The sequence below is a fragment of the Dipodomys merriami genome, unplaced genomic scaffold, assembly GCF_024711535.1.
Source record: "Dipodomys merriami isolate MVZ:Mamm:240054 unplaced genomic scaffold, mDipMer1.0.p SCAF_5, whole genome shotgun sequence".
Classification (NCBI taxonomy): domain Eukaryota; kingdom Metazoa; phylum Chordata; class Mammalia; order Rodentia; family Heteromyidae; genus Dipodomys; species Dipodomys merriami.
This window is the reverse complement of record NW_027206068.1, coordinates 42,678,463-42,704,166: the sequence shown is the minus strand read 5'-3', so window position 1 is coordinate 42,704,166 and position 25,704 is coordinate 42,678,463. Positions and strand designations below refer to the sequence as shown.

The window sequence follows — 25,704 nt, the reverse complement described above, 5'->3', positions numbered from 1 at the left end:
AGTGAAAAGCAAATGCATAATAATACAGGTGGTGCAGGAAAAGAGATGCCTTTGTATACTGACAGTTCTTTAGGAAAAAGATAGCTAATAATGAACCCACAGCATGATGTGCCTGGAAAAAAATTCAAATCAGAGTTAGACTCAGATAATAGTATAATTTATGTCACAACAATTAATTGTCCCTTGCTCTAATCAACCACATCTGTAGGATTGTGTGTCCATTTCTGGCTGTCACATTTAAAGAAAGACATTGACAAATTAGACAACTTCCAGAACAGTCTGTGGGGACAGTGAGGGGTCTGGCAATTCTGTCATAGGAGGAATCCTCCAAGGGTCTGGATGTGTTCAACTTGAGCAGAGAAGGAGACATAAACTCCCTTCTTTTGCTTTGAAAAGCAGAACCTGCATCAGTGGGTAGAAGGTACAGAGAGATTGCCACTTGAGACCTTCCTAACAGTTAGTGCAAGTCAACAAGAAAATCTACTTGTTCTGTTGTTTTAAAATTATAGAATTATTCATGATATTTAATTTGAACTCCACAAACAACATTTCATGTGGCCAACATAGATATTTATGGTAGAAACATTTCTTTTCCTGATAAACTGAAAACGCCGATCCTATGTGTTGTAAGTTGATCTCTTACAAATAGAAAATAGCCATAATAGGATAAATAAACACATGCTCTTTTTTTCCCCCATTCCATTTCAAATACGGAAATCTGAGAAGAAAATGATACATTCTGAGACCCCAGACCATCCTCCTTCCCCCTGTAAAGCGTCCTGATCTTAACTTGCTTCCCAGGGTCACTATTTCTGGTGTTTCTTGCTCTCTGTGGGATCTGGCTTCTTAGACAAAGTGGCTGGCGGGATTCTGGGGTGCATAGAATTACTGGGCAGGCTAGATGCTTGCCGCTGGACAGGGACAGCTCAGTATGCTTGACTGCCTCTTCCCAAGAGGAAAATGATTGAAAGGGGAGTGGGGGGTGTTAGTTCTCCTTTCATTAATCTGCTTCTCTGTGATTGATAGAAGGTCTCCTTGTAATAGAATTACAATTTCTTTTTAATAGCAAAAAACCAACCTTCTTATTAAAAGTAGCTTCTACCCCAGTGCTCCCTTAACTTACAGAGGAGCCTGGTTTCTGACTGCCCCAGGGACATTTTCTTAATGTCTCAAACATGACTTAAAGCAGCATTTTTTTCTTCTTGTCTCTCCATCTGACTCCTGATTGTTATTTTGATTGTCATAGCTAACTTTGAAAACATGTTTGCGCAAAGGGGTGACATAGATCAAATGCACTGCATTCATAAACTGATTTGTTGAATGATAACTCCTTTGCACATCTACTTAAATATAATTTTTTAAATTAAAAAATGAATCTGCAGAGGATGGACGCCCTTTCTGTGCAGCACATCTGACTGCGTTTTATGCCCCAGAGCCTTGCACACTAGGGGGACTTAGATGAGAAGTATGAGGAAGGGAGAAACAATTCACAATTCTGTCATCTTTTCAAACCAACTATTTTCCTGCTGCGTTTACTCCAGCCGTACATCCAGAACTTTCTCATTCATTCCAATTGTTGAGTCAGAATTTGAGTTATTCTGTCTCTGACTCTGTGAAGTGACCTTCTCATTCATTCCAGTTGTGGGGTCAGAATTTGAGTTATTCTTCCTCTGACTCTGTGAAGTGAATTTTTAATTAGAAGAACTTTCTCATGTTTTTATTTGACCTTTCTGTAAAAGTGCCAGGCACTTATGTGAGGTTGTAATAAATACACACGGCAACCTGCATGGCTGGCTTCCCAGTTGTTCAGTTGTTGGAGATGCCACAGGCATTCTTGGGCTGAGTTCATATTTCCCAGGGAGAAATACTCAAAAGTGAGGTTCTGGCTTGTCAACACGTACCTGATGGGCATGTGGCTACTTATCATTGCTTGAATGTTCTCCTGTGTAATAATCCCCTATCTTTTAAGTTTTAAAATATAAGGAAGTTATTGAGAGATATATAGTGGATTCAAAATATTTGTTGCTGGCATGATTATTGTTATAGTCACAAATACATTAATGCGTTAGTAAAAGCCGAAGTGTGTGTGTGTGTGTGTGTGTGTGTGTGTGTGTGTTTTCTCCCTCTTGGGTCATTCTGATAACATTCTAATTTTTTTTGTATCCTCCTCTAAGATTGTAACATTGTTTATACAATAGTGATTCACATGCATTTTATTATTTAAAAATCACTCGTCTTTAGCACATCTCACTTTCTATCTAATTACCTTAGACTAATCAGATCTTTAGAACAGATCCTTGGCCAGCCTGTGCCACGGGAATCGCCACAGCATCTGCTATGACATAGAAAGACAGAAAGACAGACTTTCTTTTCTGACAAATGGAACCTGCTTATTTAAAAAAAAAATGTTTAGGAGTTAGGCAGCAACGTTGGTGTAAATTCCTGCCCATTCTTTAGCTTTTCACTCATTCATTTGATCACCACTTTGATTATTATAGAGACTTGGGGATTCACTGGCACACTGAAAGAAGAGATCTTAGTCACTTTTCGTATAGTAGTGAAAATTAAAATTTTCAGTTCTCTGTTTCTTTAAGATAAGTCATAGAAGCATATAGTTGATCCTTTGGCTCTGGATGTAAAAGAAAAGAAAAAAATATCCCCAAAGATGCATGTTTTTCCTCCTTAACAAATTAGTGAATGTTTCTCACTATGTGGTAAAATGATACCAGATTTTCTTCCCTATGCAACAGTTAATCAACATAGTACCTTTGACATCTTTTATTTTCTGTAGCTGCGGAGCTGATTCTAATCAGAGACGGGGACTGCAGAGAAAAGGTTGCTACGTGTCTTATCAAATTTGAAAGGCATATTATTTTGTGCCTAGTCATTTTCCTTCTGGAAATCTAGTTTATAGATAAACTAATGACAGTGTTCAAAGATATAGTTAAGGATGTTTATTGTAGTATTGATAGCAATAATGAAAAACTGGAAAAATATCAGTCATCTTTATGAATCATTTCATTTTATTTATGTCTTTTTGGAGAGATTGTTTTTGAGATCCTGTGTTAGATGCTAGGGGATATATGGCTCCTGTCTTCATAGAACTTTTTACAGGAGTGATATTGACAATATCAAATATATTTTCCAGACTAATCTTTGTGAAGATTAATTAAACTATTACAGATGTAAATGTACTCTTAGAACTATGCTAAGTGCTACAAACATGATTAGAACTTGTGGTGTGATTTTACCAGAGTGGAATTGGGAGTTTAGGAAGCATTTTCTGTGGAAGCACTCAGATGTGAAGGATGTGTAAATATTAGTGAGGTAAAGGGGGAAGGTATATTGGGGCAAAAAGAACTGCTCTGCAGGGGCTCTGGGGCAGGTAGAGCATGTCAAATAAAAAGTGCTGGAAGAAATCCAGTGAGGATGAAATCCAGTGAAGAGAAAAAGAAAGAGGAAGACAATGTGAAATGGGGTTAGAGAGGTCAAGGAGCAAATCGTGCAGTACCTCGTAGACCACCTTACCAGTTCCATCTTTATGCTAAGACCGCTGGGAAGTCTTCAAGATTGGATTTGCATTTCAAAAAGAGTACTTTTGCTGCTTTGAGTAGAAAAGGTTGGAGTCTGAAGAGATTGCAGCTGACCAGTTTGAAGGCTACTCTGAGCTAAGATAGAGATGGTGACATTGTGGGTTATGAGGGTAACAGAGAAATAAAGTCAGGAGGAACATTTTAAGGAGTAAAATTAACAGAAGATATTGGATTTTATTTGCCATCGAGTTTACTAGGGGGAGATGTCAAGGGTGATTTTTAGATATCTCTAATCTACGTGAAAATAAGTTTAATGCTATTCACAGGCTGAAAAAGGATCCGATTTTATAAGAAAACAATCTCCAATCTTAATCTGGTCAGGCTGAGTTGAAGGTGATAGTAAATAAATTATGATTGAGATGGACAACAGAAAGCGATACAATCTTAAAATCTAATAATCTCTTAAACGGGTTTAAGATATATTTAAGTGAAAACAGTGTGAATCATGTAAAGCATGGTGTGTGTATGCCTGTGAACAAATATGTGTTGCATATGCCTAGAATAGAAAGATGCAAAGATTATTAACCACGGGCAGTGGTTTTGGTGTCAGGACAATGCAGATGTGAGAGAGCACTTTCATAGTTTATACCTCCCAGATTATATTGTGGAAATTACAACTAGAATGCATGGTTTCTATGGTAAAGAAAATTAATGATAGCTTAAACATCTAATGAGAGAATATTTCATTTTTAGCTCTTTTTTACAATTGGAAAGGTCATGTAGGTATTATTTTATATTTTAGTTTGAACGGAAATGTTTCCTTTACCAACAGTTCTACTTCCTTAATTCAGTAGCTCATCTGAACACTGCTTTTTATTTTTTTTCCACTAGATTGCACTATTACGCTAGGTTTCAAAGAATATATACTGTTTTCTATTCTGCTTTTCACTAATTTTATTAACAGTAAAACTACCCCACATTTTGTGAGTATGCCATCACATTTTAATGATATAGGTGGTTGCTGCATATATTATATGTCCTTTTTATTAAAGATCCCACTGGTACTTCTATTTTATTTCTGTGATAGACAGTTACGTTTCTGGGAGGAAAAAAACTCAAACTTCTTCCCCAGCTATTTGAGCAAAGGACTGAAGACTAACTAGAGAAATAAGTTCCCATCCCTTCTCCATTAACTGTTCTGTTAAATAAATATGTCCTATATGGGGCATATAATTTTTCATTCAGTTTTTTAAATTATAATGTAGTGCAAAATTGAGTGTTGTGCACACTGCATTTTTATTACGTTGGTGGCATTATTTTTTTTTCAGAATGAATACCTAAGAGTGTAAGAGCAGTTAACAGAGTGGGAATATCAGAGTTCTAGTAGTAACTGGTTTTCTTCAAAAAGGTTGAATTGTAGCTCCTAACTAGTGTGTGTTGTCTCAATGCAGAAGATGTGGTCTTCTCAGTCCTTCTGCAGGCTGTGGATATGATCGAGTTTGGTATGGTTGGAGCCTCATGCTGCTACCAGGGAGCTTCTAATGTTTGTTTCATTTTGCCATAGAAATATTACCATTTTCATGTGTAATGATTACGAAGAGTGACACGTAATGCCAGCTTCAAATTTTTATTTGAAGATTTATTCTTTTAAGTCATATTTAAAGAAATTCCAATTTTTCCTCAAATTAGTAATTCTTCAATTTGTTAAATATAATAGATCCATCCTTTAGGGATGTCACTATATCTTAAGCAGTTTTCTAGAAGTTTTCAAGATATTATCTCATTTAATGCCTCTCTGATGTGAATACTACTGTCTCCCTACAGATGAGAAAATCGAGGCAGAAGTGTATACAAACTTGCCCAAAGGATAAAAATTGGAATTTAAACTCAGACACTTTGCCTTCAGATAGTAATCTCTGCTTTCTCCACAATTTTACTTTACTTGGAAGTCTTATGCACCTTAATTCTATTTTGCTAGAAAAATTATAAAGTCCTCAGAATTTTTATTAAATAAACTTATATTCTTCCCTGCTAGACTTTTCTGTTTTAACTCTTTGGAAGCTGTTTCTTCTTACATTCTTGAAGTCTTCTTGTTACTTCTTTTTGAAATACATTTTTCATGGTATCTGTCAGTAGTTGTAGTGGACAGTACTCAGGAAAGTTTTATTTCCCCATAGATTTTACTAATGTTTTACCATTTTTTTCTCCATGAATTGTCTTGTGTTTTGTTTTTGCATGCATTTGGTTAATTTCTACTGCACTGCAGTAGGATGCCGTGTTGGTTGCTTTTTCTAAGTCAGCTGTTGGACAGTATATTTTTACCACAGACTGAAATAGATGAAGATGATACTCTAATAATAGTAATAATAATAATAATAATAATAATAATAATAATAATAATAATAATAATAATGGTATCTCAAATTACAAAAAAATACATGGTTTACAAGTTGCATTTTTTATTTAACTATTTACCAGTAGAGATAGAGAAGATGATATAGTCAGCCACAAAATGGCTTCAGAATCCAACTCTGCTACTAACTAAACACATTGTCCATGGTATGGTATATAATTTCCTAAGACTTCTTATCCTCATTGCAAAATGGAACTAACAATACCTACTTCAGATTGTTAATAAAAGGATGAAATTTGTTAATAGGAATAAAACCAATAATATGCAACACTTAGCACTCAAAACATGGTGACTAATGATAAGAAGTAATGGTCAATTACTTTTGTAACAAAAGAGAAAAATATGAATATGAGGGAAATATGAGAGAAAAATATGAATACATTGTTAACATGAGAAAAGTTTTTTAAAAAAATAAGGAAAGTTGCATAAAGGAAGGGAAAGAAAGAATCTAGAAGGAATGGAGCAATCCAGCCATTTGTAGGGGATGACAGAAAATGGAAGAGAATTTGGGAAATGCTAACTGCGCAGCCAACTTCTAAAAACAAAGTCAATTGTTCGTTTCTCTTAAAGTAGAATATAAAAAGAGATAAATGAAGGCAGTGGACAGAGAAAGATTTGACAGTTTGGTTCTAAGGTGAGTGTGTTAATCAGATTAAATTCCATTTGGCATATCCTGCTGTTTACTTGGACAGTGATGTCTGAGCAAGTTATTTATTATTTCTATCCCTTGACATTCTGATTAGCTCATCAGCAATCAGTCACTATTCATAGCTCTTCAATTGCTTTTATTAAAAAGCACCCCTCTCCTCCCCCGGTCTGCAAATTATTCAGGTTTATGAAAGACTAATATCTCTTCCAAGAGTGCTTGCCCCAAGCCACATGAAATGTAGTCATGCTGCCACAAGACTTGAAATGAATCACAGAAGCTTAAGACAAACTTTAGCTATGGTATGGTTTCTAGGGAACTTGAGGCCATGCCAGCCACCTCAGCGTTCTTTTAGTAAGCTTTGTTTATTTTGGAGAGGAAGCATTGAAAAGTTGGTTAAATTGTGTACAGTGATACCCCAGTAAATCATGTGAATGTTTTCTTAGTAAGACCAGTGTAAATGCAGGACACATGGTGGTTTGTTTATTTGTTTTTGCTTTTGCATTTATGAATTAGAGCAAAATTCACTCAGGTATAAATGCAGCATGCATAATTACAAACTGGTGAATTCAGTAAGGTTCTTTCTCTTCCTTTTAAGATTCTGAAGATGCTCCATTTTCTTTGGATTTAATCCAAGAACCAGGTCAGGTTGACATTTCCTTATGCATAAGGTGTAATCTGATAAGATATACACAGGACAAATATTTTAAAAATTGAGTCATATTCTTTCACTGTAAGGAAATTTGTTCTTATAGGGAAAAGTGCATTAGTCCTTCCCTAATTGAAAAAAAACAACTAGTTTTTCTTAGTAACGTTGTCTATTTGTCACTGTACCAATTACAATAATTTCTATACAGAAAGTTAATGAAATATATCCATGATCCTAGGCACAATTAAAAACAAATAATTATTTCCATATTATTGAAATTTTTCTCACACAGTATAAGATTTGAATGGTTAAGTTGACACATTATCCATTACACTGTGCCGTGCCTTTAGTAACATTGCCTGGTGAGTAGAGCCATAAAAACTTATCCTTTTATTTAGATTTATTGGATTTCAGTCTTCCTGTGGGCAGTCAGGCTTTATATGAATCAATGTGAACTTCAAAAAAAATGAACTTGCTTGAAGCAAGTTATTTATTATTACTTGAGATGTTTTAAAACTATTTTACCCTGCCTTATTTTCTAAAAAAAAAATTGAGACATCTGTCAGATGTGTGTTTTAAATCCTGCACAAGCCAACTAGACTGTCCTTATACAGAACTAGGATAGTACAACAATATGTATTCAATCTTTATGATGATTCTCTATCGAGTCCACAGAACTGAAGAGCCCAGGACGGATGTCTGCTTGCTTGCAGGACTTCCTTCTTTTCACTTTAGGATAAGGCTTCTATAATCATCAATTATGCCAATAGATTAGTTTGGTCTTGTAAGGATTGAATTAGACAATAGCATAAAAGCACCTTGCTCAGGATGTGATGATATGAAACTGTTAAATCTAAATGTAACTTGTCTGATCCCTGTAAATCTTGATTTTTGGAAAATTGTCAGGAAGAATTTGGCCACTCCCTCCTGTCTCTCCTAGGTTGGGCTTTCCTGCTGTCTGGTAGCAATTTGCTCATCGTCACATGTTGGCTGTTTGTGTAGAGCAGTTGAAGGTGGGAGGATAGGAATGTCAGTCCTAAGGTCAGCCTTACCTTTGCTACATGTAAGTGAACCAGAAAAATATTTGATGGCTTTGTGTTGTGTAGATATTTTAGAATTCATAGTTGTGAGTGAGAATCACCTGATGAAATTGTGTAACTCACCTATCTAGACTCCATGAATATGTGTCCACATTTATCATCTACCTTTGGAGGGTACATGTGAATATGTGTCTTTATGAAGTACACAGGTGATTTTTGTATCACCAACTTGTTACTTTTGGAACCCAAAACTCAAGAGAAGCCTAGAAGATAACATTTCTGATGTTGTGTTAGCTGAAAGTACTAGCAAATGGCTACTCTATTTTTCATTAGATTTCAATCATTGAATACTTTCAGCTATTAAATGAGTCAACCATTTATTAATCAACTCATTCATATGATTGGTCATTTAATAGATAAAGCTACTATACTTGAGGTTACACAGTTTAAAAACTGAGTATCAATTAAACAGGTCTTTTGTTGGGGGTGCTAGGATCATTGATTTCTACATCTCATTATCAGTGAAATAAATCACCTGATGCTTTGTTTGTGTTTGTTTTTAATAACCTGGGATTTGATTTTTTTCACTTTAGAAGAGAACTTGACATTTCTCATTTAGTGTAAGTTCATAGTTCTACTGAAAATTCAATTTGAAAATAAATCTGATTTATTAAAGTAAAGTAGGCAGCACTTTTAACATTAACTTTGCTGTGTTCCACTAAATAATGTTTCTATCTTCACTTGTCTCTACTTTCTAATACATGCAACCTTTTTTTTTTTGTCGTGTTTATGTTTGGTATGACCCATTTTGTTTTTGGGGGGAGTGGTGTTCCATTAGTTAGGCTCCTTTTCTTTATCTTTTATCTTTTTCTCTCTATACACAGCTTTTCTAGAATTTATGTACAAAAATCTAAGTTTTCCTATGCTGTACAAACTCTTATTTCTGCCTTGCTCCTCCTCAGTCTATCATTTGATCCCTGTGCTCCGAGTATTAGCATCCACATAGTGACTTTTTATAATTTTGCTTCTGTCAGTACTTCATTGAAACTCCATATTCAACAAGCTACCAGTAACGTTTTTTCCTTCCCAAATCCAGCATGTTTTCCCCCCTAAGATCCCTTCACCTTTTATCATTTTGCAGTAAGTAAAGATGTTGATCTCACTCTCTTTGCCCTCTCTCTTCCACTGGCATTTGTGACTATAGAATCAGTGGTCCTCTTTTCTGACCACCTCTTGCTTCTTTGCTGAATAATTTTTGGCTTTTTCTGTGCAAGTATGTTTATTAATGCATTTCTGCATTTACTTGTCCCTTCTGCTGTTTATGCACTCTTTATTACTACATTTTAGGTCTAGAAATTAGAACAAATCTATGAGATAAGACCTAGGAGATTTTGAGGCTATCCTGAGCCAGGAGAAATTTAACTGGGACAGTTGGAGGAATGGAGAATAGGATGGAAAGCCAATGTTGTAAGAAAAATGTTACACAGAAATATGCAATCTGAAAGGTAAGGAAAGAAACTCAGAGAGTAAGAAGTATGATTAACAGTTTGGATAATGAGGAGCAGAATGAATGGATCTGCAAGATAAATGTGTATATACTTGAGATTACTTTGTACATGAAGGGCACAGCTGTACTAGCTGGGTACATAGTGTCTCTAGGGAATTGCACTGAGAGTTCAGCTTTTGAAGTCATTTCTTTGGCACAACAATTTCAATGAGGGCTCTGTTGTATTCCCTTTTGAAGCATAGCTCTATTCCCATCTTCTTAGATGGTTTCACCTGGATGCCTAGCTAGTGTCCTAAATTTAACATAACCCTAATTAAATTCATATCTTTTTCTTGAAGCTGACCCCTCTTCTGGGATAATATATTGTATTTTGTTTGTTCTATGTCAAAAATTCAAAGCCATCTTTGATTCTCCTTTAACCTGTCAGTGTATATTGTGAAAAAAGTATTGTCAGTGTATTTCCTTGGTGCTTTGTAACTGGTGCCACCTTTTTTTCCTCTTTAGTTCCCACAGATTTTCTGCTCCTCTACACAAATGGCCCTATGTAGTATTTCTGAAACCTAGTCGTTACTTCTAGTGTAATGCTTCCAAAGTCAACTGTGAATTTACTTAACGTAACATTCTTAGCCAGAGACTTATCCTCCTTCTTGTCTTCCTCCAAGATCTGTTCTTGTTGCACTTAGACTATTCACCACTGTGTGTATTCATAGTATTTAGTAATATGAATCTCTGTACCTAAATTACTAGTTCTCCTAGATTGTAAGCTCCTTGGGGCCAGGAACAATGTCTTGTCTATGTGACATGCAACAAACATTTGTTGACTAGAATTAAACAGTTTGGCTGGAAGTGATCTGATCCCAGTTAATAGTACATGATCTATGATAGTCATTTGAATTTGACATTAATTTTATTTTTTGTGCATTTGTTTTATTCTAAAAAGCATTTTTATTAAGCTGTGCTGATGGCATAAATGGAACAGTTAACTGGAAGACCAAACAGGCCAACAGTTTTATTATCAGCAGAAAAATGGCTGCTGGGAAGAAAGATGGTGAGTTTAGGTTGTATATGTAAATCCCCTTTGGGGAGTCAAATGTCTGCTTCAAATACTCCGTTCATTCTTTAGGCATGTGTTGTGTATGTATGTGTGTTTAATAAATCTGAAAAACAAAATTTTGGTTTTCTAATCTTCTAAAACTTATGATCCTGTGTTTTAAATCTATTATTTTCTTTTGATACTGTTTTGTACTTTTTTAAAAACTAAAAATCATTCCTGATTTAACCAATGTTGCCCCTTATCCAATTACCTACTTACTACTTATCAAAATTGTCCCATATGGCCATTACAGTTTATGTATAGTATTAAAAACATTAAGAAGCACCACTAACAATATTGTAAAGTAGAATTTATGTAAACTTTGAAGAAAAATCATAAAATATTTTATGTGATTTGGGTTGACTTCTGTTCACAACCAAATTGATGTTTTGCTAGTAAGAAATTACTTGAAAAATGACTTGATACTGACTTTCTAAAATTTTATTTCCTGTCTATAAATTTGCCCTTGACCCTTGAAATAATTCATTTTATTAAGGTAAGAAAGCCTTACTTTATAATCAATTATTAGTTATTTTCAAAATGTCAGTTATCATTACGAACTTTTACCTGATATTTCTTGATTAGACAGTTTCATTCTTCCTCCTTTCCCCCTAAAATTTTGGCTACATGTGGTCATGAATATCAGCCAAATAGTATCCTGGTTTCATTAACAGTGGGGCAACCAAAGTGTCTTTCAAAAATAATAATGTTAAAATAATTTTATAAGAAGACCATTAATACTGTATGAAAAAATGGCCTTACTCTCTGATAAAATCTACTGAGTATTTGTAGGAGTGATTCCTGGCTTACTTAATTTTTTCCATACATCCCTTAAGTTGAGGTAACTAACTTTTTATAGCTGGTACCAAATTACTCTTCAGCTGAAATCTTTTACCTCCAGATCAGTATTACAGTGCAACAAAGTTTCCCAGTATATCTCCTTCCCTGATGTCTTGAAACAAACTCAATCATTGTTAATATCTTCAGTAAGAAATAGTGTTTCATAACAGCACTTTCCCATGAAAAGATCACAAACATTTGTTTTAAAATCCCTAGACGAACTTGTCCCAAAACCTAAACCTATAGCCTCATAGTTCTATTCTCTACACTTTGCTTAGATATTTCCAGTGGATTCTCCTTAGTCCCTTCAAAGGAATCACATCTGTTTCATTTTTTGACTGGTGGCTTGATCAAGCCAAAAGCCTTCAGCAATCTTGGCACATCCATTCTTACTGTTTTGCTATAGTTCGCTTTTCAAGTTATGGGACTCACGTGTCCTTCAGTATTATGATCTGCATACTTACACTCTGTCATCTCCACAGAAATTGGGACCTTACAGAGAGAATCTTCAGAGACTTCCTCCCAGCTTTACGCATTTTACACTAAATTCTTACCCTTTGAAAAATGTATAAATCTTGTCTTTACCTTTATACTTGGAACTGTTTTCCCCTATAAAAATACTCCTCCTGTTCCTGTTCAGTTTGTTAAGAGTATTGTCATAATTAGCTGAATTGGCCTTATTTGGTGCTATTCTTAGTGATCATCCTTTAGAATCTCTGAGTCCCCATCTCTTCCTATGTCCCCAAATTTATGGTTTTCACACTGATTTTTTTCCTTGAGATCTGAGAAATGATTGCATTTCTTAGAGATGAACAATCTTCCTCAAATCAATTGGAATAACCAGTTTAAATTGTCATGCTTTAAAACAAATGTCCTGTTTCTCTTCATTTGGTCCTTTAAATTCTTCACTTTTCCAGGTCTCTTCATCCTATATAAATTCCACATTTATATTTCTGAGTTATCAAGATGACTTGTACAGAAGGCACTAAGCTTTACCAATTATGTAAAGAAAATTGTCTGATAGCTTTAAAAATGGTAACAAGCACTAGTGTCTTTGTATTGCAAGGCTATATAGTACATGATAGCTCAAGCATCAAATGCTCTGCTCTTGACTATGAATTTCAGTCATCATTTTGTAGCAAGTTCAAGGGAACATTAGAGATTACAAGAACATTTATATAGTAAAAGAGATTTAGCAGTTATATTTTTAGCATAATTTTTCTTTTACAATAATATTCTCAGTCTCAACTAAAAGAGTAAGATAGTATTTCTTCTGTAAATAAGATTCTGAAGAGTTTGATAGCCTTGGACCAACATTTTGACATCATTCTACTTTGACATACATTCAGTGTTATAAAAATCATTAGGGGCTGGGAAGGTGGCTCAGTGGTAGAGCGCTTGCCTTGCATGCCTGAGGCCCTGGGTTCAGTTCCTCAGCACTACATAAGCAAAATGGAAAAAAGCTAGAAGTGGCATTGTGGCTCAAGTGGTAGAGTGCTAGCCTTGAGCTTAAGAGCTTAAGGGGACAGCGCCTAGGCCCAGAGTTCAGGCCCCACGACCAGACCCCCCCAAAAAAAATCATTAATAGCACTCTATGAGTTTCCTGCTTTTTTCTGGGATAGAAAATTTCTAGGAAGAAATTTTCAATTTGCCCTTGAAATAAATGAACAGAAGTACGTGTGCATTCACATACAGAGAGTTCATTTAAATATCTTTGAATTCTCCTTTCCTAATCATCTTTATATTCTCCTTTCTTACTTGGAAAAACCCTCTTTCTAAAATTGCTCAGCCTTAGATTAATCAACTTTCATTAGTTAAAAAAAATTTTTTAGAAACTAAAGCAAAGTCAATGATTGTGTTAAAAATTTTAAATAATGTTCAATATAAATGTTAAACCTTAACTGAATATTTGTGAGAATAAAGTAGCATGTAGTTTAGATAGGTTGATCTGCCTCCTTGAAGGAGCTTCTTCTTGGCTTACTGACAATCAAAGGAATGTGTTAGGAACATGGGAATATCTAACTAGATAATTTCTTCCCACCCCCTACTCACTATTCCCTGAGTTAGAGAGAACAGAACATGTCCCCAGGGTTGAAAGTACTTCTTTGCTTCTGAAGGGTGATGAAGTCAGGAGAAGGATCACAGAGTTCTAGGACTTCAGTGGACTATGTACAAGTAAAACTGCCTGTGTGGGCCGAAATGTTTCTTTTAAACTTCAGATGTACTTATTCTTGTAGACATGTTTCTTTGCAATTGTGATTGCCAGTTCACATGCTTTTTAGGTATACTGTGTATAGTTAAACAGTGTAAAGTTATACTATGATAACTATATGAAGTAATACAATTGGATTATCTGGTGAAATTCTAGCTTTTCATGTAAAAAAAGGAGAGATAATTGAAAAAGAGTTATGTAACATGAGATTACTGTACTGGTATGCAATAGTGGAATGTATAACCATCAAATATACTTTCTTTTATTTTCAAATCAATGAATGACTTGACTACCTGGTTCAAGAACTGGTTTTTGCTAGGCTTGAGGTATTGCTTAGGATTGAATGACTTGGTTAGTCCTTTTGGGTTGAATTGTCAACTTCAATAAAATGGAGGAATGATCCTCTGGAGAGTAAACACATGCCAAGTCTGTCTGGTAGTGATGATTAGGAATTCTAGGTTGATCAAGACACTCGGACCTTTTCTGGGTAGGAAGTAATAATCTTTTTTTGGGGGGGGGTCCGGTCGTGGGGCCTGAACTCTGGGCGTGGGTGCTGTCCCTCAGCTCTTCAGCTCAAGGCTAGCGCTCTACCACTTGAGCCACAGCGCCACTTCAAGCTTTTTTCTTTTTGCTTATGTGGTGCTGAGGAATCGAACCCAGGGCTTCGAGCATGCAAGGCAAGCGCTCTACCACTGAGCCACCTTCCCAACCCGGAAGTAATAATCTTATCTGCATATTTGCATGTCTAGTCAGGATGACCTCAGCAATGCCTTTCAACTTTTCAGCATTCAGTGAGACCAGTGTTTTGTTGATCATTTATTGAATGGTATACAACTTTTTTCCGTTGACATTTATGAAAGGAAGAGAAAAGTACATTCAATAATAGAAAAGATATTCAATTCCTGTTTAAAAAATTAAGTGTCTTTGGTTGGGGAAAAATAATGAAGAAGCTCTTTTTTTTTTTTTTTTGAGGATAAAAGATCCAAACAATAGTTCTCTTATAAAGAGATAGAAATAACCATATCTCATAGAGATAAAAACCAATCTGATGCTGTCCTTGGGCTCCAATGCACAGCCTTGGCATGGACTGTCTGTGACTAAAACAAAAACAATAGCTGCCCACCTCCAAATGGATGGCCTGGCAGTACTTTGATGTTGTGTAAACTCAAAGGTGAAGGGCGGACTGACTGCTGAGAAAAGGTGTTGATTTAAAGCCAATATTTATAAAATTTGGTTGATAAAACTCAAAATAAAAATAGGTTGCATGTCTGGCTGGATATGAAGGTATCTTAACATATTTCTACATAATCATCTGTTGTAGTAATTTAATTTTAATTTGATAGTATGTTCAAAAAATAAGGAAGGAAGGAAGGAAACCATAAGTATATAAGGCTCTTCAAACCCCGAAATTATTTCTCTTGAGGCAGAGACAGCAAAAGGGATTCATCTCTTGTAATCAGTTTGTATGAACTTGTCACTGTTTCTCCGAGTGCTTATGTATTTCCAGGCTCTGAGTCTCAGAAAGAGATTTTTTAAGACAGTAAAATAAAGACACAAATTCTTATTTTTCCTGTCAGTACTTCAAAGGTTTAATTATAAGAATGATCATGCTTATTTTCTTAGACCAGAAAAATATTTTAAAAGCTATGTTAGATAGGTGACTGTTTAATACTCTTTATAATCGAAGCACAATTAAAAATGTCTTCATTCATTTCCAAATTTTGTCCAGGTAATTCTTACCTTTAAAGCAATGCTTATGGACAGTTGGGATATTTAAATTAAGTAATTTTGTCTTAAAGCACCTTTGTGATGTTTCCTAATTGATCCTTTAATGTCTTAAGACTCTTTTAACTATGGGAAGCAAATTGATAAAAGTGACGTGCTTTCCGAAATAGACTAATATTTCCTTAGAAAATTACTGGTGGTAGTGTGTTATAATACTCTTAAACTGATTTAATTAGTGCTAAGTGTAATATATTGTTTAGTCCATACATTTCTTTGTTTAAGTAAGGCAGCCTATTTTCCACATATCCATGTAATAAATATTTTATGCAACACATCACGTCCATTTTATTTTGACAACTCATTTTTATATAACATGCAAGTTGAATTAATACTTTTAATTGTACACATATTTATTTCTGAGTGTATTTAATACACAGAGTCTGTACAGCTCTTGCTTCAAGTAATGGCTTTATCCAAGTTGCAGTTAAATCATATATTCAAAAGTACACTACTGCAACCAAGAATCAGAAAATATACCACAAATACTTTTTGGTCTGCCAAAATAGATGCAGCAAATGCAGACTGTTTTGTGCATCTAGCAGAGCACTGTGTGTGTCAAAACAGCACGTATTTGCTCTTAACATGCAATCTCACCTCATTTAGTAGTCTGGTTTCTAAACCTACAGCCGATTAATAACAGCAAATTAGAGGAGATAGAGAAAGTGCTATAGGAAACTACTGATAGCAATGAGAAATGACAGCTGACAACTTGTCTACAGAGGAGAAAACAGAAAATCTATAAAACATACAACCTTAAAAAGCATTAGCAGCCTGGGACCTGCTAGTGTGATCAGTAAATGACAAGGCAACCAAACAGCCCATAAGGGCGTCGCTGTATAATGGAGCAGAGAGCAGTAATTGATGTGCAGAATGATGATCTTATACTATCATGAAAAAGGATCGACCACTGAGTGCTTTAGAAAATCAGCTCTTTGGAATAATTCATTCCATGGGGTTCCTGATAAACTGAGATTTTTGTCCTTGCCTTGGAAACCTTAAAAATTAGACAATGATGATATAAATGGGCTTGTTAAAGTGACTAACTTGTTAATAAAGTGTCTATAAGACCCACCTACAGAGTATTGATATCTTTTAAAGGCCACCAGCGATGCATATTGATAACAATTTATGACTTTCTTCTCAAAGATTTCAAAAGATAGACAAGTAAGATTTAAGTCTAAGCCTCCACACTTAAAAAGAGCATTTTGTTTTTCTAGCCATGTATTTGTTCTTGGTGATGCAGAAAAGGATCTGGTAAGTAGGTCTGGACATTTTGTAAAGAAGGGACTGAATTGTGGCTATACACATACACATGCCATTAAAAATAATCATTGCAGTTATTGTGAAGTTCTGTGTCATAGATTCAGTAACAACTCACCACTACTTATCACTTATTAATATTTACTAAATACACTCAAATTTGCTTTTGTTTTTAAGGTAATTGTAAGTAAGCACACAGATGCACACCATTATATTTCATCATGAAGAAAGAAATTTTCCAATGGATTCTTAGTAAAGGAAGATAGGATGCAATTTTCCTAGCACAAGGTCCTACTTTGTTGCCACTGCTCTCACCATCTGTTATTTGATTTGGGGTTCTGTGCTGTCACATAATATGCAGTTGTTGAAATGGTCTGTAGTTTTTCTACCCCATGCCTAAAACATACAGAGAATAGATCTGTGAACAAGAGTTTGGGAGCATAGGAATAAGAATGAAAGGAGGGTGAGTTCATGAATCTGGCTACTTGCTGAAATAACCTTTTAACTCTCTTCTCTACTCAGATATGTGATTTTTTCTTTAGAAATTCTATTGCTTATGATAGCATGTTTTCAGAAGTTTTAATCTTTGCGCATCTAGCTATTGTTGCTGTTTGAAGATGATATTTTTGATCCTGTGGGCTCAAATTTGCTTTAATTGTTTTGCCCATTAATGTTGATAGGTTTGCACGGGATTTAGCCACACACTGGTTTCCAGTTTCAATTGTATCCAGTGGCATGTGTTTACAGAGGTAATGGATTTACAGCCATAGAAGATTGCAAAACCATGCAGTACACAGAGAGGCTAGACCCTGTGACCTTGGCTTGATTAGCAAGACACTGTATACTTGTATATTTCAGAGATTATTAGATCTTTGTATTGTGGCTTCTTACAGTGTTTAAATTTGATTTTTAAGAATTACTCCTAGGGAAAACCATATGTATTGAGCTTATGGTTTGTGAGTACTACCTACGCATGTGTGACTGCAACTTGTGTTAACTCTTACACTAGCCTCCATGGGTATTGGCACAGACCCTGTCAGCATTATTGAAATAGTTCATGTTTAGGACAAGAGCCTAGAGCTTCAGATTCTCTGTCATTGTTGGTTTTGCAAGGAAGCATAGGTGTAAATACTGCCCAAATAGCTTTCATTGAAGAGCTGTTTGTTTTGCAAGTAACAAATAGGAAAGGGAAATAGAAAAGCTATTCTCTAAAATGTTGTGTGGGTGCCCATAATTTAAACTGATGCCACAGAAAGGAAGTATTATTTTCACAAACAAAACAGTGGCTTAGTCATTTTCCATTTCTGGATGATGAATATGTCATACATCTGTATCATGTTTTTCTCAATGTGAATGGCATACTATACTTAAAGTGAAGCAGGCTTTACTGTGGAGTTGCCAAGGTAACTGACCAGCAAGTATGCAGTTCAGCAAGCAGATTTCAGAAAGGCAATTGAGTACACATGAATAAAGAAATGTTCATGTCATCTTAAAACCCAGGAGGGCTATGGTGGATTGTAGCTTGATCATAGATTGTGGTATATATTATCATGAAGGCAGAATCCAAGATGTTCTATGATAGTCCTTGAAAGAAAGTGATATGGAGTGCCAGATATCCTGTAATGATAGAGAAAGTAGAATCATCTCAATATTATTTAATGTGAACAACCTGTTTTTATTTTTGCTTTATAAGCTAACTTTTACTACTTCATAGTAACAAACAGTAGTTTAGTTTATGATGTAAATGGAGAATAGTAATCTATAAAATATTATGCCTTAGTTAAGTATATTTAGTTCACTGGCCTGAGACTTGTGTCTGACTTTACAGTGCTTTGTATTAGAATGTATGCATCCATTCTATGACTACTTATTAATTTACTCAAAAATGCCTGACACTCTTTTAGATGCTAAAAAAAATGACATCAACAGAACTCAATATTCTACTTTAAGATGTTTTTAACTTTTAGAATAAATTCAGAAGCAATTCAATAAGAGTGTTCAAAATATTCTTATGGTTTATATGTATGGTTTGTGTTCTGGAATTTGAATGCCTTTAATATAAAGTAAAATAACTTCTCAACAGGAGTTTAATTAAATTCTTGTTCCTAGTTTTGTTTTCCCTAAAAACAAAAACAAAAACAAAACCACCATAAGAACCTCAAAACACCCAGGATCCAGTACAACTGGCCTTGCACAGCACCTCTCTATTGTATCTTGCACGTGTTCATTGCTGAATGCTTGAATTCCCCATCTCTGAGTTCTAGAAATGTATGATACTTTAATAACTATATTGAGTTTTCCTTCTGTAAATGTTTTCCAGATTTTTTCAACCACATTTGCTTCACTTTCCCTTCCACATGTTGCTAGAGCATTTCATGCCTTCAGGATAACCTTTACTTAGGATGGTGTTGGTCTCCCAAACTGGATAATGAAATCATGAAAGGCACAAATGGGGTCTCCATAGCACCTAACATTTAGGACACAAATCCTAAGCCTTTTTCTATTTTTTCTATTATTCAGTCATTCGTCTTGTTTGAAATCTGATCATTTTCACAGGTGAGTAAATAGTCCTTAGGTGGAAGTTGAGCACTATAAAGACTATTCCTGAATTCTAGTTTCAGACAAGTCAACAAAGGGTCCCCTTCTGTACCTAAGTTTAAACTAGTTTGCAGCTTCCTTTTTACCAGTTGCATAGCCTTTGAAGTTGTGTTTTTAGTAGTCAAATTATAGATATGTGAAGCTACAGGCCAAATATTTTCATTCTGTTTGCCTTTTTTGGCAGCCATCCATAGAACTGCAGGGACAAGTTTTCACAGAAAAGAAACATTTTGTAGCTTTTTTTTTATACTGAAAATTTTACTGTCAGTGATCTTGCTATGCAGGGTTTTTAGTAAGTTATGAGCTTGGTATGAGCAGCGTTGGGATTTAAGGTTAATTACCACATTTACCAATCCATCAGTGACTTAAGAGAAAGATCTGGCCAGATGGGGATTCTCAGTCTAAAAAATGCAGTTTCCGACCAATCAGGAAACCGGAAAAGATTGTAGAGGTGACAAATGTGATAGCAATAATGTGCTAGTGGAGACAATGGTATCAGAAGAAAAACAATAGGTGGAAACTAATCAAACCAATTTGGCTATTTTAACATACTCACACCTTAATCATGAAATTGGCCCCATTTCACTTAAATTATTTGCAGTTAATTGTGTAATATAATATGCTGTTGATTACCCAGGATATAACATAATATAATGGAATATACTCTTTGAATTATTAAATGCCAAGATTTGGGGAAGAGTAATATTAGTTATTTTTAAGAGAGAGATAACTGAGTACTCAGAAACAGTACCCAGTACATTTTTCTAAGTATATATTATTAGTTTTAATTAGTATTAATATTAGTAAATTATATAATATTCTGACTTGCTTTTTCTGGAAAATAGTATACTGTAGATTGTTACTACTAAAAAGTATGAGAAACTGGGTGCCAGTGGCTCAAGCTACTCAGGAGGCTGAGATCTGAGGATCATAGTTCAAAGCCAGCCCAGGCAGGAAAATCTGTGAAACTCATCTCCAAAAAACCACCAACAAAACTGAAATGGAGTTGTGGCTCAAGGGGTAGAATGCTAGCCTTGAGAGAAAAAAAAAAGCTCAGGGACATCTCCCAGGTGCTGAGTTCAAACCCCAGGAAGGTCATTAAAAAAGGAAGGAAAGAAGGGAGGAAGAGAGGAAGGGAGGGAGAGAACAAAACCAAGTTGTAATAATTGTTGGCCAGCTCTCATGATTATTTTTATTAGTAATAATTTCCAGTAAAATTATATGGATATTCCATTGCTCAATAATTTTATGTGTGTGTGCTGCTAGTCTTGGGGCTTGAACTCAGGATTTGGAAGCTGTCTTTGAGCATGAAAAAAATTATTTCATTATAAAAATGCTGTACAGAGGGGTTACAGTTACCTGAGTAAGGTATTGACTATATTTCTTGTTGAACATTGTTACCTTGTCCTTTATTTTCCTCCTGCTATCCCTTCTCCTCCATCTCTTCCCCCCACAAGGCTAGCACTCTATCCATTGAACCACAGCTCTACTTCTGGCTTTTTGGTGGTTAATTGAAGATAGGCATCTCAAAGATTTTTCTGCCCAGGCTGGTTTCAAACCACAATCTCAGAAGTCAGCCTCCTCATTAGCTAGGATTATATGCATGAGCTACTGTTGCCTGGATACTGAATAACTTCTAAGAATGTTCCATGTGTATAATTTTATTTACATAGTCTTTGAAAATGTTCTAAACACGTCAATAGCATTTTCTACGTTTTGTCCTAAAAATCGTTTTTACACAAATTGTTATTAACAGTTCTCTTGCGTGTTGCTTTACTTTGATCAGAGATTTCTATATTGTAAATCCTTTGTTTACAATTGAAGCTGAATTATCCAGGAGACATCTGTCATTATTTATCTATGCCCTGTCTTTCCCTTTTTTTCAGTGTATACTATTTTCTCAAAGGTGCACTCTGATCGGAATGTATACCCATCTGCAGGTGTCCTCTTTGTTCACGTTCTGGAAAGAGAATATTTTAAGGGAGAATTTCCCCCGTACCCCAAACCTGGTAGGGTTTTTTGTTTTCTTTTTGTTTTGTTTTCTTTTGTTTTTTGCAGGGAGGGGGAAAGTGGTTAATTTGCTAAATGTTTATATACAACATTTCTTCAGTGTGTACAATCTGTGGTACATCATCAGTTATCAGTTATCATGTCATTTAAAATGGTCTGGATATATAACAAATGGGTTGTACAGTATTTCTCACTTGAAGATTTGAAATTTAATTGCAGAAAATAATTCATATTTGAATTTTAAAGAAAAGTATTTCTGGATTCTGAGTCATTTTATGCTTCTGACAGATGATCTATCTTTATTCCCATTGATGTAATTAAGACATATAATTAAGGTTTTTATACTAAAGCTTGTACATCGTAAAAAATTTTACATGCTTTGTAGAAGACAATATTAAGTAAGTTCTTAAAAAAGCTTTTCCAAAATAACATAATTTGATAAAACTTCTTAATAATATAATGGAGATTAATTTTTCTTCATAGTAGTAACAGTCGTAGATTCTTATTTAATTCACTATTGGTTTGAATATGTTATTTTGAATGATCACAAATGTCATCACATTAATGAAGATTCAGAAAGAATAGCAGGAGAAAACATATTAAGTTGTAAATGTCTCAAGCAGGAAATAAAAATGACTTTTCTAAACAATAACATCATTTATAAGAACACATTTTTAATATTAGGATGAATGTAGATTGTTTTGTAGATTATATGATAAATAACAATCTGAAAACAATTCTAGAATAAAGGTAGACATGTCCTTAATAGTTTTTAGGCAAAAAGTCCTCTTTTCCTCAGTGATTTTTTAAATGTTTTCTTATGAGCTATATACCATGTTTGCAGAATTATATAGCTCCACACGGTGAGCAGCAGCTCTGTGAAGAAGAACATGGAGGTGAGAGTGTACTTTTTAGCCAAACCATGGAAAATTACATATTCCATCAATAAAATTAGGGCTAAGAATAGAAATATTTATATACATAATATAAAATAAATGTATGAAGTGTGTTTGAGCACAGTAATCCAAGGCCAGGCACAAGCTAATAAGCCATGTTATTCATTCTTGTTATCCATACATAATGTCATCACAGTTGTCTTGGATTTGACATAATTGTTTTCATTCTATACTCCAAAGTTTTAAAATTATATTATTTTGATTTTGGTGATACTGTTATAGTTATTTTTTTATCTCCCTCAATATTAGTTTGATAGTATCTGGAGTATCATGAAAGGAATAATCTCCAAAGCATGAAATCATTAGTGAAAATGAGAAGGTTTTTACTAAAATCTGTTTATTTGAGTCATTGGTAGAACTGACCTGCTCTAATGTGCTCCCACCAAAAAGTTTCCAAGAAAATTGTATGAATCTGCTTTATTTGTGGCATCGCTAAATTCTTTTATTCCATGAAGCCTTAATCTAAATTCCCAAAGGGATTTTTTGTTTGTATATTTAGTTTGCTTAAATTTTTCAAAGCGAATGTTTTGATTGAAAGTACCAAAGCAAATTGTATGAAAATAACTTTTCGTGTCTTAATTCTATGTCTTATCTAGGCGAGATTAGTAATGATCCCATAACATTTAACACAAACTTAATGGGTTACCCAGACCGACCTGGATGGCTTCGATATATCCAAAGAACACCATATAGTGATGGAGTCCTGTATGGGTCTCCAACAGCTGAAAATGTGGGGAAGCCAACTGTCATTGAGGTAATTTCCTTTTTTGTAAATTGTCAAGGTTATGTACAGAGGGGTTACAGTTACATAAGTAAGGTAATAAGTACATTTCTTGTTGAATGTGTTGCCCCTCCCTTGTTGTTCTGCTACTTCCCTTTCCCCTCTAATCCCCCTCCCCCAAGTTGTACAGATAAATTAAACAGAGCTCCCCTATGACCCAGCAATCCCACTTCTGGGCATGTACCCAAACAATCACAAACAAGGCTATACTAAAGCTACCAGTACAACTATATTAATCTCAGCATTATTCACCATAACCAAGATATGGAACCAACCCAGATCCCCCTCAATAGATGAATGGATGCAGAAAATGTGATGGAATTCTATACTTCCATCAGAGAGAATGGCACCACCCTATTTGTAAGGAAATGGAAAGAATTGGAAAAAATCATAAGTGATGTAAGCCAGACCCAAAGACACATAGGTCCCATGGTTTCCCTTATTTTCAATTATTAGTATGTATCTAGGATAATCTTAGGAGATAAGCAGAATAGCTCAATACTATGTACATATGACCATATAAGTCGGTGCTAAGTGAAATGAACCCCAACACATGGACACGAGGTTTTTCTTTTTTCTTTTTTCTTTTTTTTTTTTTTTTTTTTTTTGTTGGTCGTGGGGGCTGAACTCTGGGCCTGGCACTGTCCCTCAGCTCTTCAGCTCAAGGCTAGCACCCTACCACTTGAGCTACAGCACCACTTCCCAACTTTTTTCTGCTTATGTGGTGCTGAGGAATCGAACCTAGGGCCTCATGCATGTGAGTCAAGCACTCTACCACTGAGTCAACTTCCCAGCTCCATGTTGTTGTTATTTTTAATGTACCATGTGATTTCTTTTTCTTTTTGTATATTCTTCCCCCTATGGTTTATCCCCTGTTGTCACTGGTTGATTTTGTTACCTTTTCATTGTACATATGCTTATCTGATTTAGGGAAGAGAACGGGAACAACAGAATGGTGAGACAAAGGACAAGGGGGGAACCAATGCAACAGCAATATACACAAGACAATATGTTGGAAATGATCAGTTATTTCCTTTTAAAAGATTAAAGTGTGTGTGTGTGTGTGTGTGTGTGTGTGTGTGTGTGTGTAATCATTTGAATTTTAAATTTTGAAATTAAAATCATAGGCCATTGTTTTAACATTTTGTGAACAGAAACACACTAAACATCTAGAAATGTGACATTCCTTTCTGTTCCATAAAGTTTGTTGTTTCAGCTTTTGAAGATGATGGTCTGAATTTGAAAAAAAGAAATAAATGATATTTGAAAGAGAGATTTTGGTAATATGAGTTATCTTTAGGAAAATGGCTATAAGAAGAAGCATTTACTTGTTTTACATTTTGAATTCAAATTATTCATTGCAATACAGTCATTTTGAGTTATTAGAAGATTAATTTTAAAAATATTTAGTAAAAATTGTGGAAGAGACTTGAAAATCTAATCTACTACATAGAGTAAAGGAACTGGGTACTGGTAGTTCATACCTATAATCCTAACTTCTAAGGAGGCTGAAAGCTGAGGATCTCTGTTCAAAGCCAGCCTGGGCAGAAAGTCCTGTGAGACTCTTACCCACAATTAACCATCAAAAAAAATTGGAAGTGGAGCTGTGGCTCAAGCAGTAGAGAACTAGCCTTGAGCAAAAACACTCAAGAGACAGTGCCCAGGCCACAACCTAGCACACAAACAAAGAAAAAAATTAAAGGAGAAAAACTTTGTTTTGATGGTTGCAATGACATAGTATCATATAGATTATTAAAAATTTTAGGAATGAAAGCCAGGTGCCGGTGGCTCATGCCTGTAATCCTAGCTACTCAGGAGGCTGAGATCTGAGGATCGTAGTTCAAAGCCAGTCCGGGCAGGAAAGTCTGCGAGACTCTTGGCTCCAATAAACCACTAGAAAACCGGAAGTGGTGCTGTGGTTCAAGCCGTAGAGCGCTCACCTTGAGCTGAAGAGCTGAGGGACAGTGCCCAGGCCCAGAGTTCAAGCCCCACGACCGACCAAAAATAAAAAAATTAGGAATAAAGCCAGACACTGGTGGCTCATGCCTATAATCCTAGCTATTCAAATAGGAGGCAGAGTTGTGAGAATCACAGTTTGACGTCAGCCTGAACAGCTAAGTCTGTGAGACTCTTATTTCCAATTAACCACCAAAAAGCCAGAAGTAGTACTGTGGTTCAAGTGGTACAGCACTATCCTTTAGCAGAAAAGCTCAGGGACAAACTTACCCTGACTTCAAGCCCCAGGACCAACACACACATTCTCTCCCCTCTCCCGTCGTAAATCTCAGGAAAGGCTAGCAATGAGTTATAGGATTGATATAAAAACTTGTTACAGCTCTATACATGAATAACAAAACTGAGAAAAATATATCCTAAAAGAG

General features: G+C 35.2%; 1 protein-coding gene across 9 annotated transcripts in view; it reads left to right on the top strand.

The window, feature by feature from the left end:
• The window catches only part of Sgce (sarcoglycan epsilon), a 74,744-nt gene that overhangs the window by 4,299 nt on the left and 44,741 nt on the right, over positions 1-25,704 (top strand). For 5 of the 9 annotated variants that reach the window (XM_069996518.1, XM_069996516.1, XM_069996517.1 and 2 more), the window contains exons 2-3: positions 21,463-21,585; positions 23,139-23,296. In XM_069996518.1, coding sequence (XP_069852619.1) covers positions 21,463-21,585; positions 23,139-23,296 — 281 coding nt within the window. Of the gene's footprint in view, positions 1-10,728; positions 10,837-21,462; positions 21,586-23,138; positions 23,297-25,704 lie in introns of all 9 variants that reach the window. The other 4 variants (XM_069996514.1, XM_069996512.1, XM_069996513.1 and 1 more) reach the window with 1 other exon arrangement.